This window comes from Pleurodeles waltl, chromosome 4_1, assembly GCF_031143425.1.
Source record: "Pleurodeles waltl isolate 20211129_DDA chromosome 4_1, aPleWal1.hap1.20221129, whole genome shotgun sequence".
Taxonomy (NCBI): domain Eukaryota; kingdom Metazoa; phylum Chordata; class Amphibia; order Caudata; family Salamandridae; genus Pleurodeles; species Pleurodeles waltl.
In genome coordinates this window covers 463,831,138-463,848,457 of record NC_090442.1, presented here as the reverse complement: position 1 = coordinate 463,848,457, position 17,320 = coordinate 463,831,138, and the positions used below count along the sequence as shown (strand labels likewise).

The 17,320-nt window shown below is 44.6% G+C and overlaps 1 protein-coding gene across 1 annotated transcript in view; it reads left to right on the top strand.

The window, feature by feature from the left end:
* The first annotated feature begins 7,432 nt into the window (after window positions 1–7,432).
* The window catches only part of LOC138287164 (phytanoyl-CoA dioxygenase, peroxisomal-like), a 231,392-nt gene continuing 221,504 nt past the window's right edge, over window positions 7,433–17,320 (top strand). Inside the window, exons 1-3 of the mRNA XM_069227525.1 lie at window positions 7,433–7,440; window positions 7,957–8,067; window positions 11,577–11,745. Of these exons, the coding sequence (XP_069083626.1) occupies window positions 7,433–7,440; window positions 7,957–8,067; window positions 11,577–11,745 (288 nt within the window). The remainder of the gene's footprint in view (window positions 7,441–7,956; window positions 8,068–11,576; window positions 11,746–17,320) is intronic.

Sequence of the window (17,320 nt, the reverse complement as noted above, 5' to 3'; positions counted from 1 at the left end):
AGACCGAGCCCAGGTCATCTTAATAGCTCCGGATTGGCCAAGAAGGGTGTGGTATTCAGACCTTCTCCAACTCTCTCAGTGCCCACCGCTCCGTCTCCCTTACAGGGTGGACCTCCTCTCGCAGTTGCAGGGGCAGATTCTACACCCCCACCTCCAGAGCCTGCACCTTCATGCCTGGAGATTGAACGGGGCAATCTGAGTGCTTTTTCTCTCCCACCAGAAGTAGTGGATGTTATTTTATCAGCCAGGCGACACTCCACCAAATCGATCTATGCAAGTCGTTGGGCTAAATTTGTATGCTGGTGTGGAGAGGACAGAATTGATCCCTTAAAGGCTTGTTTGTCTGACATATTGTCATTTGCTCTTTTCCTGGCGCAGAAAGGTTGTGCGGTTGCCACAGTCAGGGGTTATTTATCTGCTCTGTCGGCTTTTCTGTGCCTTCCTGATCAGCCTTCCTTATTTAAGTCTCCTATTGTTTTAAGGTTTGTTAAGGGGCTTACTAACAAATTTCCACCATCGCCATTTGTTATGCCTCAGTGGGACCTCAATTTGGTATTAACATTTTTAATGGGGTCCCCATTTGAGCCGATGCATTCTTGCTCTTTGCGGTTGCTAGTTCTCAAGACTGTGTTCCTGGTGGCCATAACATCGGCCAGAAGGGTCAGTGAGCTTCAGGCTCTTAGTGTAGAGCCCCCATACCTTTCTTTCCATAGAGACAAAGTGGTGTTAAGGACCAAGGCGGCTTTCCTCCCGAAGGTTGTTACACCCTTTCACTTGGGGCAGTCTATTACTCTCTCTTCCTTTTAACCTCCACCTCATCCATCCAAGAAGGAAGAGAGACTCCACTGGCTGGATCCACGAAGAGCGCTGAGCTTCTATGTCTACAGGACGAAGGAGTTCAGGCAAGATGATCAGCTCTTCGTTGGATACGTGGGGAAGAGGAAAGGTAGAGCTGTCCACAAGAGAACGCTATCCAGGTGGGTCATTCTATGTATTACATTTTTTTATTCTTTGGCGAAGAAAGAACCACCTGTGGGGCTTCATGCCCATTCCACCAGAGCTAAGGCTGCTTCTTCGGCTTTGGCTAGGGGTGTTCCTGTGGCTGACATCTGCAGGGCGGCGACTTGTGCGTCCCTCCATACTTTTGTCAAACATTACTGTTTGGATTCTGAGGTTAGGAGGGATGGCCATTTTGCTCGCTCAGTGCTGCAGGATTTCTTGGTTTGACCATTCGGGCACCCACCTCCGGAGGTAGTACTGCTTTGGGACTCTATTCTTTAGGTGAGGAATCCACAGGTAGGTGTATCCATCAGAAGAATAAGTTACTTACCTTCGGTAACGCTTTTTCTGGTGGATACAGTAACTACCTGTGGATTCCTCACGGTCCCACCCGCCTCCCCGTTGCCTGACTGGTCATACCATGAAATCCATGGGTGAGCATCCTTTGTCTTGTATATATGTATATACCTGGCTTATGTATATAGTTGGGGCATGTATATATGCATTTCTTTCACTAATTTAGATGGTTCAAAGAACACATGTTTGGACTTGTTTGACATATTTTAATTTCATATAGAGCAATTATTGCTGTTACCTGACTTTATCTTTATCTTTATTATTATAATAAATGTTGTGATTTCATTCCATTTGTTGTGACTATGTTCCCTTTAAGGTCACTGTTCACCTGTTCGCCTCTTAGGCACGTACAAAATGGTGATAACTGACGTCTGCACGTCGACGAGGGCTTCTTATTGCCTAGATGACGTCATACGGCGTCGCGTGGAGTCGGGCGATTGTGGCGTCATCGTCGACGTGCAGAGCTAGAAGAAATTTCCGTCGAGGCTGGCGCGAGGGGAGAATTCTTTAGGTGAGGAATCCACAGGTAGTTACTGTATCCACCAGAAAAAGCGTTACCGAAGGTAAGTAACTTATTCATCTTTGTTTGTATATATAGTTTGTGCCACGCTACCAAGGGGGGTAGCAGGGGTTATCTTAGGTATGTGACTCCCTTACCCTGACTAGAGGGAGGGTCCCTACTTGGACAGCATGCAAACCACTGTCAACTAGAGCCTCCATTTCTAACAACTCACCTCATCACTCAGTGTGCAAGCAGCATGAACAATAATCAATGTCTATTCAAATATTTGTTTTTACATAAAGGGAAGTATTTGAATTGTAACTCTACACATGCAAAGGTAAACATCATTTAAAATCAATTACACAATCCCCCTTGAGGTTGGGGCTGCAGCAATTGTCAGGCCACTTCCTGTGCTCCCACCTCTAAAGCAATGGGTTTGATGTTCACTGATGACCGCATCTTGGGAATGTAAACTATTAGGCCATACTCGAGAGTTATCCCCTTGGACTCTTTTTGTAAGTTCAGTCACCAGAGGCTGTGGGGTTGCAGCACCAATGCCAGTATGTCCCCCGGGGTCCCAAAGGCCCAGTTATTGGCTTACCTGCTCCGGCGGTGTGGAGCCAATCAGTAGTGCAGTGCCGTCCTGCTTCAGATCGGCAAAGTCTGGATGCACATGGTCACAAGCAGCAGCTGGCAGGCACAGGCTGTCTCCCTCAAGAGATGCCACCAGCTGGTTCTGACGATCAGGGTTGCTCCTTCTCCGATGATAGCCTGGGATCCCACAGCGATGGGCGGTGGTCTCCATGCTCCGACGGGGCTCTGGCGGGGTCTTGTTGGTCTTCGGGCCTCCTTCAGTGCAGTCCACAGAATGCAGGCAGGTCCCATGTTGGTCACAGCAGCAGGACGACAACCCAGACCCTTGGCTACAGAATCTCTGATTTTTATATAATTCTGTTTTATTGTTTTTTTAAGAAGGAAAAAATATAAAGGTTTAATAGAGGTTACAGCTCACGATTCAAGACATCAATTATATCTTGTTAACATTGTTACATGCAATATACAAGATGTCAGTGTATAAAATCAACATTCAGTGTTGAGTGGTGCATGTGTTATAGGTTAGGAATAGTACACAGTCATATTTCTGATGAAAGGGGGACAAAATTCCCATGTGCTTTCATTCATAGGAGTGTTGGAGTATGGTGACAACATGGAAGGGGGGACTATCACTATTGTCCTCAGCATCTCTGATGGCCCCTCCCGGCATACAGGGTCGCTACCACAACACTTACAAGTCTTGTCACGCTGACCTGAGGTTGTTATCCATAGTTGCCCCTCCTGGCATACGGGGTTGCCAAACTAATCCAGCACACTGGTGACCGTCTGATGGGTGCGGGAGCAGGCATCTTCCACCTTGCTTCTTGGCTCAGGTTAATCCTTGGCCCATAGTCCTACTCTTTATGATCCCATTATCAGCCCCATCTCTCCCTCCCTGAGATGCATCCAGGCTCCTTCCTTGTGATCTGTCTCTGAAATAAATGTTCAGAGAGAGTATGTCTCTCGCATCCTCCAGTGCATATCCCTCCCAGCATACAGGAATGCAGCAATACATAAATCTGTCTGGGGGGATTCCTCTACTCCTTATGTTTTCACCTGGCATGCCTGGGCGTCCCAAAATGGATCTCAAGGTCCTCCATGTAATGTAGTAGGCACTTTTGCACTCAGTGTACATCCACAGCACAGTTGTGGTGTATTATGCCACCACCAGCATACCCACATACAGCACACGCCTACTGTTCAGTATTGTAGTCTCTATGTACCATACCAGAGTGTGCCAGCACACACACATATTTTCCATGTGTGTACTGTACCACGCTTTACCCTTTGTGTAGTGAATTTCTTGCAAATACACATGCACTCATCATATTTCCACCATGCACACACTTCCACATCAATTGATATAGGCCAGGGGTGAGTAGTTAAGCACAAAGCATCAGAACTTTTAAGAAGGTGAGTAAGCCTGAAGACCTCACTCCAGTGACACAGGGTAAAACGGACCTGTTCACCACTACTAATCACTACACATTACGCTGGCACCACCATGCTTGTGATGCTCAACTCCTGGTGAAGGCAGTAGTATTCCACCACTGTGAGGGCAGCTCTTTGGCCCAGCAATACTGCAATCTGTGAGACAGGCTTGTGTCTTGGCACACTCACATGATCCGTGTTCATCTATGTCAGGAAATCAGCATTAGGGATCCCTACAACAATACAGTTGGGCACTCAGGGCAAGGGTAAACGTCTCTTACCATGCAGAGGACTTTTCCGTCCCAATATCTGTGGTACTCTGCGGGAGCACATGAGGATGCAGGTTGAATCCCACAGGAGTCTTGCTGTACCAAACGGGAGGCCTTGATGTGTCCCACAGCACAATTGTTTTTGACCCCCACAAGAACCTGAGGGTCAGGGTGCCCCAACATTACCCCATTATACCTTATTCTTTTCTTTTTTTTCAGGACACAGGAACTGAGCCTGCATATCCTATAATGGTGGCACTAACATGTCTATTGATGTTGCAGCCAGTCTGTGGGACCGAGATGGCAGACGGGGAGAGAAGCCCTATCAGCCAATCTGATATTTTGTGAATTTGCAGTAAAGAGTTCCACTGGACCAACTGTCAATATATCCTGTATTCTTTAAATGACATGTTATGCAAGTCAGCTGTCACTTCTCCTCACAGACTGCCCAGACTGTCTTTTACCATGCAAGGTCTTTGTCCAGCATTTGTAAACTGGTGTTTCATGGGGAAAAAACGATGACAACCTTGCTTCTTGATGTTGGTATGGGTGATCCCCCTGAGGTGGGCTTGTAGCAGAAACAGGTGAATGATGTCTTGGGAAGAATTAGGGCATGATTCCAACTTTGGCAGAGGGGGTTTATCCGCCTCAAATGTGACGGATATCCCACCTGCCGTATTACGAGTCCATTATATCCTATGGAACTCGTAATACGGTGGGCGGGATACCCGTCACATTTGGGACAGAATAACCCCCTCCGCCAAAGTTGTAATCAGACCCTTAGTGTTTTCTTTTTAATTTGCTCCATCAGGATGGGATTCTTTCTTCTTTGACTACAGGCAACAATATAGTTGAAACATGAACTTTGTTCTTTGTCATCTGGTCTGTTTGGTGGGCTGCCATGTTGTTGTAATGTGCAGCAGTACTGTTTTGAATACAATGGATTTTTTGGTTCAGGATATTTTCAGGCTACTGCAGAGCTTCTTTGCAGTTTGAATGTGAATTGCAGCTATTAAATAATTAGAATGGTAATTATTAAATGAATCATTTAAAAGTGTATTCCTATCAACATCTGTAGGAATAAATGTTTGAAACATGATTTGATATTTGAAAGCTTATGATATACATAATGTGAACAAGAAAAACACTTCACAAGGGTGTGGAATTTAATAAAATAAACTACTTGTTCATTGGACAGTTTGCTTCTTAAATCTACTTGTCCTGTAAAAAAAATCTACTTGTCCCTTTGGTGCCATGTAGTGCAGCGACAAATTATGGCAGCAGTCTCATTACTTAAGAACTCCGATAATGATAATGGCCTCTCTGATTATGCCAGGGATAATACTATAGTAGGGCTTGAATACTAGTAATTTCAAGCCCTACTATAGCAATCTCCTTATTTTGCGACCTTTCAGCATATCTATATACTGGGGTTGTAAAAAGCAGTAAGCAATAGTTCCAGGGCTGGAATGCCTTTGAGTCTGTGCAAACCTACTAACTTGCATGTTTTAAGGAATTTCGCCAGCTCTTCTGTAATCTTTTCCCAAACTGAGGAAGGTTAGAAATGTACTCCTGACAAGGGAAGCAGAAGTTCTTCCAGGGTTGGGGAAAAAAAGTGGTTGGAGGGAAAGTGAACTTGTAAACGCTCAATAGATTTTCAAATGAGCAAATCTACACATGAATAAATGCTCATGCTAAAATGCAGTTCACAAATATTTTCAAAGAGTATGATTTCTTGGTCTACTTATGTAAATTGTGCTTCAAGAAAGCAACTAATTTAAAGACATATACCATAGGTGCACTTAAGAATTGTGCCCATAATTAGGCCTGGTGTAAACAAAGACATTTTGTTTTTATTTAAATTCTATTTCCCTCTCTATCTATAGGCTGGCTTTGCTGTGAGTGAAAGCATTCTGCTCTTCCGCAAGGAGCATATTGGCACACAAAGTAGTTTTGTTCAGTGCCAGGAACCACTGTGGCTGTGCTTTTAGTGCCCATAAAACTTTTTTTGCTTTTTTGTCTATGTTCGTTACAATGGTTAGGGCCTGGCAGTGCCCACAACAATAAAGTGTTACAAAAGCAACGTCATAACAAGACAAACATTACCAAAACCAAAAGACTGACAACCAATGTTGGATCAGTTGGCTCTGCCAGTGCTTGTTTATTTTCATGTTTCCCATAATCTTGTTGAAAATCTGAAGTAATCTGAAATTGGAGACTAAAAATGAAAGGCCAGATTATGAGTTTGGTGGTCCAGGGTCCACCATAGTGGTAGCCTGACTGGCGTATTACGATGTTGGAGGTGTGCTGAACTAGAGACGGCCAGAGTCCCGCCAATACTGCAAACCATACACCGACCACTTTGATGGTGGCTGGGGAAAAGCAGCTTTCACAGTACGGTATAGGCAAAGGTATCACCATGCACATTACGATGTGCTGTTCCACCAAGCCATCCATGGTGGGCGAGACCGCCTGCTACAAGATGGGGAAATTGAAGGAAATGAAGTGCTAGTTCCCCCATTTCCTTCTATTCCCTACAGTCTCCAACGTGGATCCCTTCATCCAGGGCCCACCCTTCAAGACAGCATCTTAATCCCTGGGAAAAAAAACAAAAGAAAAACAGTTAAGTACAATTAGCTTTTTTCTGTCATTGACTGGACTGGGCATTTATGGCTCTGTCACAGCAATGGAGTGACACATGCCCAACATATTTTTACACGTTTGTCGTGCATATGTGTACCTTTTGGTCCAAATGTACACACCTGCATCAACACAAATGTAAAAATATACCTTGTTTTGCTGACTGCGTTCACTGCTGTCAAGTACATCGCTGCTGGTTCAGCTATAACATTGTAATACGGCGGGCGACATACCGTTGACTCTGTGATCTTTTTGGGACCGCCGCCTTGGTGGTCTGGCGGTCCGACTGCCAAAGTCATAATCAGACCCTAAGTTAGTATCCTCAGATTTATTTTTGAGAGCAGTTCAAGTGCATTCCACAGAATAGAGATGGATGATGAGTGGCCTCATTTGAACTTAGAAACACTCCAACCCCCCTATTAAAATTACAATATTGATTTTAGTTATATTTAACAGTAAATTCAATACATTATTTCATGATTTGTGTATTTGTTTAATGAATGCTTGTTTCTGTATTCGTGTATCGGTTAGTGTTTCAAATCATCAAAATGCTCAGGCCAGGTTCCCCGGCTTATAGGAATAACTAAGTGTGGGTCTTTAATTCTAATAATAATTCAGTGGGGGGCTCCCATTTCCAGTAATGTCTAAGTAGGGGTCCTCAGAAGTCAAAAGGTTAAGAGCCAATTGTTTAAACAATTTCTGATGTGTTAAGTTGAGGATTGAAATGTTAGTGGCCATTAACAAATGTTGATGTTAGAAGGCATATTTTGTGGTGTTTCAAAAAATCAAACACCTTTGTAAGAAAGGAAAGCCCCCTTAGTGACACAATAATTCTGGAAAATGGCACTCTGAATTAGTAGTAAAAAGAATACATCTTAAATTATTTAAGAACAACAATCAAACCATCCCCAATCCGAATTCACAGATCAAATTTAGTGCCTTGTTGAGTAGAAAAAAGATTTCATGAACAGATAGTTTACAACATGTTAACAAGAGATGGTTTCATAACGCTGAGTACTACTGCTGAGCATTCCATTCTCAATAACACCATATCTATTTCCAGACAACAATTACTGAAGATTTGCTGTTTAACCGTTCGGTTTTGAAGTGTTAAAAGGACCTGTTTTGTACATACTATAGTTGTCTTCGCTTTTGTTCCAATAGGTATTCCGTGGATAATAACCTCCTGTCCCCAGATCAGAGACTTTTTTACGAGGAAAATGGGTTTCTCGTGATTAAAAATCTGGTTTCAGACAGAGACATTGAAGAATTCAGGTATACCATTTGATTGTAATTGGTACTGCTGGTTGTTTCCATTTGTAAAAATGTAAATGTAAAATGTAAATGCATTTGTGAGTGGGTTGAGGGTCTTGATTGATGTAGAGTTACCCGCCATTGTTCCATCACTTTTTCATCTCAGAGTGCATCATATATCGTGTTCTGTCAGCAGACTGTTGGTTGCATGTTTTGCCTTGAAAGGTTTGAATGTATCCTTAATTTATATTTCACTTTGTAATATTTTTACATACAGTTCCGTACGGCAAACCTATTTTGCTTTAGTTCTAGATCGATATTCTTTCATCCTTCTATTCCAGTTCGTTTTTTCACGTAAAGTCACCTGTCATCTTGATTTCGTTATCTGCTTTCTATCTATCATACAACCATTTGTAACTTTGATCTGACCTGAGGTAGTGGCTGAAGTGGCTGAAAATGTCGTATTCGGTCACCTAAAAACTTGCAGTGGCAGTGCGGGAGACCATATGCCATGTTTTTGCGACCCTTTTTAACACACGCCTGTTTATCGCACTGAATGTTGATCTGTACTCATTGCTTAATTTGTAAATAAAAAGGTGCCGGTGCTCAAAGCCCTCCACTTAAACACGCGGCCGTTGCAATTAAATGTGCGAACACGGAATACCGAGGCAGCGTAATCCTGAAGCCATCTCGGGCCTCTTTACTCTATTTATAGCAGTGGCGGCATGGCCTTTAGGGCAGAGGGGCCATGCCCCCCTACCTTTTGCCCCCCATGAAAAGTGTCTCTCAGGCTGAACAAAGGTCAGCCTGACAGACACTCTTCATGTTCAGGTCAGGCAGCCAGGAGCAGACATGCGCAATTTGCGCAGACTCCTGGCTGCCTGAGCTGAACTTTGCTGGGCTGAGGAGATCACAGCTCCTATGGGCGTGACCTCCTCGGCCCAGCAAAGGTGCCTCGAGGCCCGAGGAAAGTGTCACCAATTGACACTCTCCCTGGGAGCTTCAGTTTAAGCCCTGAAGTGCCCAGGGCGAGTGTCAATCAGTGACACTTCGTCACAGAGTGGGGTGGGGTCAGCAGTCTCACTGACCCCATCCCACTCTGTGACGAGGTTGGGACTGCTGCCTTCCCTCATTGGCTGACCTAAGGTCAGCCAATGAGGGAAGGCAGCAGTCCCAACCCTCCTGGGACCTGGAGGCCGAAGGTAAGTGTGTGTGTGTGTGTGTGTGTGTATGTGTGTGATGTTTCAAATTGAATGTTTGGTGCGTGCGTGCATGTTTGAATTTTTTTAATGTTGTTAATGGATGTGCGTGCGTGCGTGTGTGAAAGAATGAGTGTGTGTGATGTTTTAAAATGAATGTTTAGTGCGTGCGTGCATGTTTGAATGGTATGAGTGTTGTTAATGGATGTGCGTGTGTGCGTCTGTGTGTGAAAGAATGTCTGTGTGTGTTTGTGTGTGTGCCCCGCCCACCCCCCTCCCTCCTAAAGCTGCCAGCCACCACTGATTTATAGCCACTCCCTGTCCCTTTTGCTCACTCCAGCATCTTTCTGCTCTCTACCTTTGTAACGCTTTTTCGTTTTTCTCTTCCTCCGTCTTTCCCAAATTTCTTTTGCTAGCAATTAACGCTTGATGCAAAAAATTAAGCGCCGGCCCTCAAAAATAAGTGCCGGTGCTCAGCACCGGAAACTACAAGTACAAATTAAGCACTGCCTGTACCTCCAGAAATACTCCCCTAGAGTTTCACGATATGTTTCAGTTGGCGCGTGAAGGTTTATTTCCCTTGTTTTTACTTGGCATGCCTAGTCTTTTTCAGTTTTATTAATAAACATTATTGACAGGTTACTTCTTAACTATTTGTGTATAATTGAGGTAGCATACTGTGACGTTACCCCCTCCCCCCAGCACTCATACTCATTTTGTAGAACATTATAATTCTAGCTTTTCTTGCAAATCTAATGGAATATCAACACACTTTTTAAAAAAACAATCTAGACCACGTGCAATAAGGCAATTTACTTGATTAATGTATATTTGTTTTTCGGCAGAGAATGCCTTGAATCTATAGTAGATATATGTGACTCTCGGAACTCTGTGTGCTTCCATGGTAAAATTTACAAACCTTACACAGGGAGAGGGATTTATGTTTGGTTACAGCCTTCTTTTCTGGCTAATGTACACATGACTCCTTGGTGGTAGACCTTTGCATGTGCTTATGAATATATCATTATTACAGCAACCTCACTCAACCATGTTGGATGCCACTGAGTAACATTTCTGCCATTACCATGTCTACCATTTGCTTATCAGTGCTTCGGTATATCTGTAGATAGTTGGCAAAAGTTTATCAATTTTGATTTCACCCAGCAAGTAAAGTTTTGTTCTTGATCTAAACACAGACCCAGTTTAAATTGGTTGTCATGGTTGGGAGACTTTTATTTGCATTTAAAAGAGATTGTTGCTCTCTCATGAATGCAGTTTCGTGTTTCAGGATCAACTCCTTGACAGTTGCTTGGTGTTTGTAGCAGATACTGGTGAGCTGTCATGCATATTTACCTGCATAGTGGTGTTTCCCCTTTGACCACGGTATGTGCCCTGGCATATTATTCAAGCCTCATCTGAGAAGCATGTGGTGATCTTTAAGTCATTTCTTGCCTCTGATGTAAGAAATGTTTCACATCAAGGTCCGAACACAGAATAGCATGCCTAATAAAGAACAATTCCTGGTTCTTGAAGATGAACGTGGTTTAGATTTAGCAGGAAAATATAGGAGGCCGAAAAGCAGAACAGTGAGGCCGGTGCTCCGAGGTCAAAGCTCTAAACAATAAATATTGCACTAAAAATGTTAGTGAAAGAGTAAGGAAGATACTTGTGAAAACATTATGTTCTAGTGCCCCCAGTATAAATTGCAGTTATGGTCTTATTTGCTGGACTGAGAGGTGCTCATTTCTATGAAGCCCTAAGGATAACAGGAAATGATGGCCAATAGCCTAGGAGGGTCATAGCCAGCTTCTCCCATCTCAGCGATCACTCACTTTGACCATGGAGACACACAATTAGTCTCTCTCCCTTTCTTGGGCCTTTAATACAAAGAAATGAAAGAGAAAAATATGCTAGAGGACCAAAGGTGGCACAAAGAAGTCTCTCTTGATGTATTGTCAAGCCACCCTCGTTGGTTTTAGTGTGGAGTCACAGACCCTGGCTAGTCCAAGACCTGGTGATCCTGTACCTTTACCCTATACATGATTCAAGAGAGTTTCTTGCTTGTCTTTGGTAGGGACAGAGATGAAGATGGGGGCCTCCTGTGCAGGCAGAGGAGAAAACAAATTGTGGCAATGGATTCATGATCTTAGGGCGAACAAGCATGCATTACGCCGAAAACCTGCCTGCCATGAGTAGCTGAAACAATGAGGATCTGATCGGCAGGGAAAAAAGTCTTGCTAATGTTAGTTCTGTGCCAGAGCAAGTGTATCAGAGTCCTCCTTTCCTCTTGTTGTGTCCAATAATTATGTTTTATTATGCCAATGTCCCCAGGAATGAATTTGAAAGGATCTGCAGGAAAGAGGTGTCAGTTCCAGGATTGCAAATTATGAGAGACATTGCCATCGCTAAATCTGAATTTGTTCCAGACCAGAAAACCATCACTAAAGTACAGGACTTTCAGAATGATGAAGAGCTTTTCAGATACTGCAGTCTGCCTCAGGTAATACGCAAAGGCGCTCTTGAGATGCCTTGATTTATAATTCTATCTTAAGAAATGCGTTTAATTGATTTTTGAAAGGGCAAGCTGTTTGCGTTGAGTGGAAGGAATAGAGAGAAAGAGAGCTATGCATGGACATCATTTAGGGATCCCAGCTGCGACCCCCAGCTTGCCCTTGCGACCCCTGGCACCGCCTCTGTGACCCTGGCCTCAGAGGTGGAAAAGGCAGTGCCAGAACTACAGGGGCAGCTCGTCCTTATGGACGTTGCTTGGGGCTCAATTTCCTTGTTTTCAATCAGTTTTTTTTATTACACTAAATGAATTACAGTTAGCTGGACTATGACTCTTCTTGGTAGCCGAGGTAAGCAAAAAACACTTTTACATGTGTGGTGTATGCATGCTTGCGGGTGAGAGTGTGCTTATGTAAAAGAGAGTGAGTGTATGAGTGGTTGTGTAAGCACATGTGTGTGAGTGGAGGTAAAGATGAAATTTCGCTTGATGTCACTTCTGCTCCCCCTGGCATTTTGGTGAATTTACGGCCAGGGAGCTATGGCATTCCATCTAGAAAGTACGTAGCCCACATGCCCTGCAATCGTCAGACCAGCTCTGCTTTATTTGATGCGGGTCACTTGCCATAGAAGAAACTGATGTCTGGTAGGCTCTGGACACACAGACTCACTGAGGGACCGAGTCTGCCTATCCAGTGCTTACCGGACACAAATAGTTTCTGTGGTTCGTGGCCAGTATCATTCGAATGGAGCCTTCTGTGTGACCACCATCACTGGGATTGCATTTATGTTTGCATTCGTGGCTGCCTTTTTAGTTGCTCCTGTTTAAGGCTATCTGTCATTCCTCCCTTTACTAGTGAGACCTGTGGATTAGTTCCCTTTGGGTCAAAACGTCGACAACTAATGGGGTTATCTGGTCAACAAATCTAAAAAATGGGGATATACTCTTGTTAATGTTGAAACTCATTGTGGGTACCTCCTGTTTTTCCGATGTACATATGTAATTATGTACTTTTGCACTTAGCACTTTCAGCTCCTTGAGCCTCCTGCATTTGATTGTTCAAATTCACGATGTTGCGATGCTGTAAAAATAATATATCACATTGGCAGTATATTGTTGGACTATAATTTCATTTTTTGATATGCTACCTCTCTCATAGTGGATCAGGTATCAGTGGGGTGGTAGATCTTTGCGAAAATTGGACCCACAGGACCATTGTGTATTTCTTTACCAAAGTTTACCCGGGGTCTGTACTAAGTGTATGGATTAGTCCTTGTGTTGAGTATATAAGCACAAAGGAGGCCACAATTGTTCTATTTCACCATTGTTGCCCTCTTTCTAAATCCACCACCTCCTCAGCATAATATTTTTGGAAGTCCGTTTAAAACCTACTTTTCAACAATTGTTCTGAGTTCTGCTCTGTTGTATTTACTTCTGACGTGCCAAGAAGCAAATTAGCTTGAGGTGTACTTTATGAGTAAAAAATGTAGAAATAGTAATGTTATAACATGCCAGTACTGTCCTTTCTATCTATGGTGGCTCTCTTAACCCCTTTGCTGCCAAGCCTCCCCCGTACTAAGCTTTTTTTTGGCTATTTGGAGTAGTTCACTCTTAGGCTCCCATACCTTTTTATCCATATAAGGTATCTACGCCAAATTTGCACCCTTTTTTTCCAACATCCTGGGAATTATAACGGTACCCTGGGTTTGTGGATTCCTCTGGAGGGGACTGAGAAATTAGCCAACAAAATTTGCTGTAAAAGCATGCCTAGTATAGGCATATGTGGAAATGGCATGCGTAGTTCTGTCATACAACCCTCCCTCACCCGCCCTGAGGCCCAAAGGTACCCCCACCCGTAATGGCTTAAGTACCTCCACCTGCCCTGAGCCCTAAAAAAAAAACATAACCTTATCCCTACACCCCACCCCACCCCGCCCCTCACAACTAAAGTACCCCAACCTGCCCTGAACCCCCCCAAAAAAAGACTACCCAACCCCCCACCCCTGCCCCATGAAACTAAACTATCCTGACTCCCCCATCCACTTTGAGCCCTAAAAACATATCCTGACCACCCATCCCTGCTCCTAAAAACAAAATTACCACGACACCCCTACCCTTGCTCCTAAAAACGAAACTAACCCAAAACCCTCCACCCACCCTGAGCCCTAAAACCTTCCCCAATAACTAAACTACCCGACCCCCACCGTCCCTGAGCCCTAAAAAAACAAAAAAAAAACTATCCAGACTTTCCCCCCAACCTCGTCCCTAAAAACTAAATTACCCTGACCCTCCTACCCAACCTGAGCCATAAACAAAAAACTAGCCCGATCCGCCCACCCCTGCCCCTAAAAACTAAACTACCCCAACACCTCCCACCAACCCTAAGCCCTAAATCGAACCCCCACTGCTAAAAACTACCCACCAACCCTGCCCCAACCTCACTTACCTCACTGCGTCCTCTCACAATGCTTCCTCCTCTTCTCTCCTCCCTCCTCTCACTCTTCCTTAAACCCTCCCCACCCCTTTAAAAATAAACTACCCTGCCCCTACCCTAAGTCCTAAATAAAAAAATACCTAAAACCCTCTTACATCCGCAAAAAAAAAATAGCCCAACCTCCCCACCCTTAGCCAAAAAATAAATAAATACCCAAACCCCTCCACCCCAACCCTTAAAAAACAAAAACAGCTCGCCCCGGCCCCCCCACAATGCCAAAGCCCTTAATCTACCCCACACGCCTGCCCCAGCCCCACTTACCTTACCGCGTTCTCTCCTGATCCACTCTGGCTTTTTCTGTGCCATAACCACGCATATGCGTAGTTTGGCACATGCGTGGCTAAGGCACAGAAAAATGTCCTACCACTGTGCATTCTCCTCGGTCTCCTGATAAAAATGATACCTCACCGCAATAAACCCCAAAATGAAAAATCCCCGGCTTCTAGTGGGTTTCAGCCTCCCTGGGGGCCTGATCAGCCTAAAAGCAGCCAAATCAGCCCCCGGGGGCTGAAACACATACACATAATGCCCCCAGGGGAGCGACCCTTGCCTAAGGGGTCGCTCCCCAACAATCAGGAAAAACATCCCTGGTGGCTTAGTGGTGTAGACTGCTGCTCCATGATCGCGGCACCACCCACAATTATGGAGCACGAATCAACTGTTTACAGGCGCACAGGGAAAGTCCTTTCCCAGCGCGTCTGTAAACCTGCAAAAAAATACAAACAGGGAAGGACTTGCCAAAACACTGTCCCCTCCCTGGATGCACTGGAAGCAAATAGCTTCCAGTGTGCTCCCGGCTCCATCTGATGACCTCAGCGCTTCACAAGCATGCTGATGCCGAGGGGGGGCTTGTGGGTCACAGCGGAAGCACTTTCGCTGCCATTCCCTGTTGGGGGGGTGACAGAGGGTGGCCCAAGGGGGGAGCACCATCACTTCCTCCACGGGTGGGCACGAGGACAGATTGGTTCTATCCTCAGCACACGCCCACCGGTGCTCATGACGGAGCCATTCCGCCATGAGCACCGAAGAGGTTAATATACTGTCTAGTTGGACACTTAGAAAGCACAGGTTGATACTGTGACATTGGTTACATTATAGTGTAAAAGAACTTCCTGAGACGTGAAGTGTACAAATCGACGGTGTTTTAACCCTTTAAATGTGGGCGTCGCCCACTGGCCGACGCCCACACTACCTCCCTGGTGCGGATCACGACCAGTGGGCGACACCAGGGAGGGGGTTAATAAATCCTCTGGTGCGTTGCACTCGAGGATGTTTTTTTTTTTAATACCTAGGAGACACGTGTCTCCCCCGCCCCCCACCCGCCCCTTTGTGACGTCACCTTGTTGATTTCCCCATCGGAGCAGGAAGCTTCCTGCTCCGATGGGGAAAACGTCCCCAAACGGCCTTCCCCACGTTCGGTAAGGCCTCGTAAGAAAGGGGAGACTCTCCCCTTTCTTACGAGTCCTTCCTGAAAGTGTTTTCCTTGCCCCCCGATTGCAACACAGCTGCGATTGGGGGCCAGGAAACACCACTAGACACCAGGGATTTCACTTGGGGAGGCCACCCCCTCCCCCCCGGGGGCATATTTAAAAAAAAATATGGGGGGGGGGGATGGGTTGCGATCGCTTTCGTTCGTGCTCCCCCCAGGGGCTAAATTTTATTTAAAAAAATCTATATATATTTTTTTATTTAAAAATGGACAGGGGGTCGCCCGTGGGCAGGGTGACCCCCTGTGGGGGCAATATCTTTTTTAGTTGTTAAAGGATTTCCCTGGGGGCCACTTTGGCCCCCAAGGAAACCATACAACTACTAAAAAATATAGATCTATATATATCGATATATCTATGTAGATATATCTACCTACATGGATATATCTATAGATAGATCTATATATATATATATATAGATATATATATATATATATAGATCTAGATCTATATATATATATATATATATATATATATACATATATATATATATATATATAGATCACTTTTGTCAATACATGTGTGGTTTACTTGGGGGCTGCGATCGGCCCCCCAGGAAAACCAGACCCACATATAAAAGTGATCCATATATATATATATATATATATATTTGCCACCAGTTGTCTTGCAGTTGCAGCTTGCATCTTCAAAGCAATGCACATACTTCAACTGACGCATTTCAACTGTAGCTTTTAGGCAGCAATAAAAAAGTCAAGTAAGTATTGTGATTATGTTTCTGCTACAAAAGGATCAGACTTTTGTCTAGTGGCAGTTTTAGTGCCACAAAAAAGCGCAGAAGGTTTATATGCATACTGCAAAGAGGAAATCTGTATTTTATGTAAATAGAGGAGTACATTCGTAAAGTCAGCCATTACCTGCGCTATAATACAAATGAAATGTATGTGCGGGGTGGGGGGCGGCTGTGGAGAGATGAAGGGCACTTTTGCTGGGTGGTAATGAGGGAATCCGAGGAGGAGGGAGTGGGAGCACCAATAATGATTGTTGGACTGGGCGCAGGAGGTGCTAAAGACTGTGCCAAATGGTATGTGACAAGGTGTTTTTTGAGTGTCTTGAAAGAACGTGCTGATTGAGGGAAGAAGCGCAGGTAAGGTGGCCTCTACTGTTGCACGTATCTCACACACACCATCGATTTTGTGACTGTCTACGTAGGCTAGTGTTTTAGTGCAACAGTTTAGCCAATAGCAGAGATGGGATCTTGATGGATGACTGCTGCCGTCACTCTGGTTATAGAGGACAGCTCTGACATAGGATCAGAGACTGAGACATCAGATACTGAGACAGCATCTGAGTGATAGGACAATGGCGCAGACTCTGGGAGTGATTTTTCAGTCAGAGGAGTCCCATTCGATAACTCCTCTTCCAGTAAATTATGAGGGAGGTGATGACGACAGTCCTGCTGTCCCTTCGCAAGCACAGTCTGTGCAACAGGGTAATAGTGGGTTAGCCCAACCCAGAGAGCAGGTGAATGCGGCGGCAAGCAGAGAGAGAGAGAGAGAGTGCTCTCTTGGGAGCTCCCCAATTTAGTTCAGCCCCAAATTCCACAGCCCAAATCGTATTGTGGAGACAT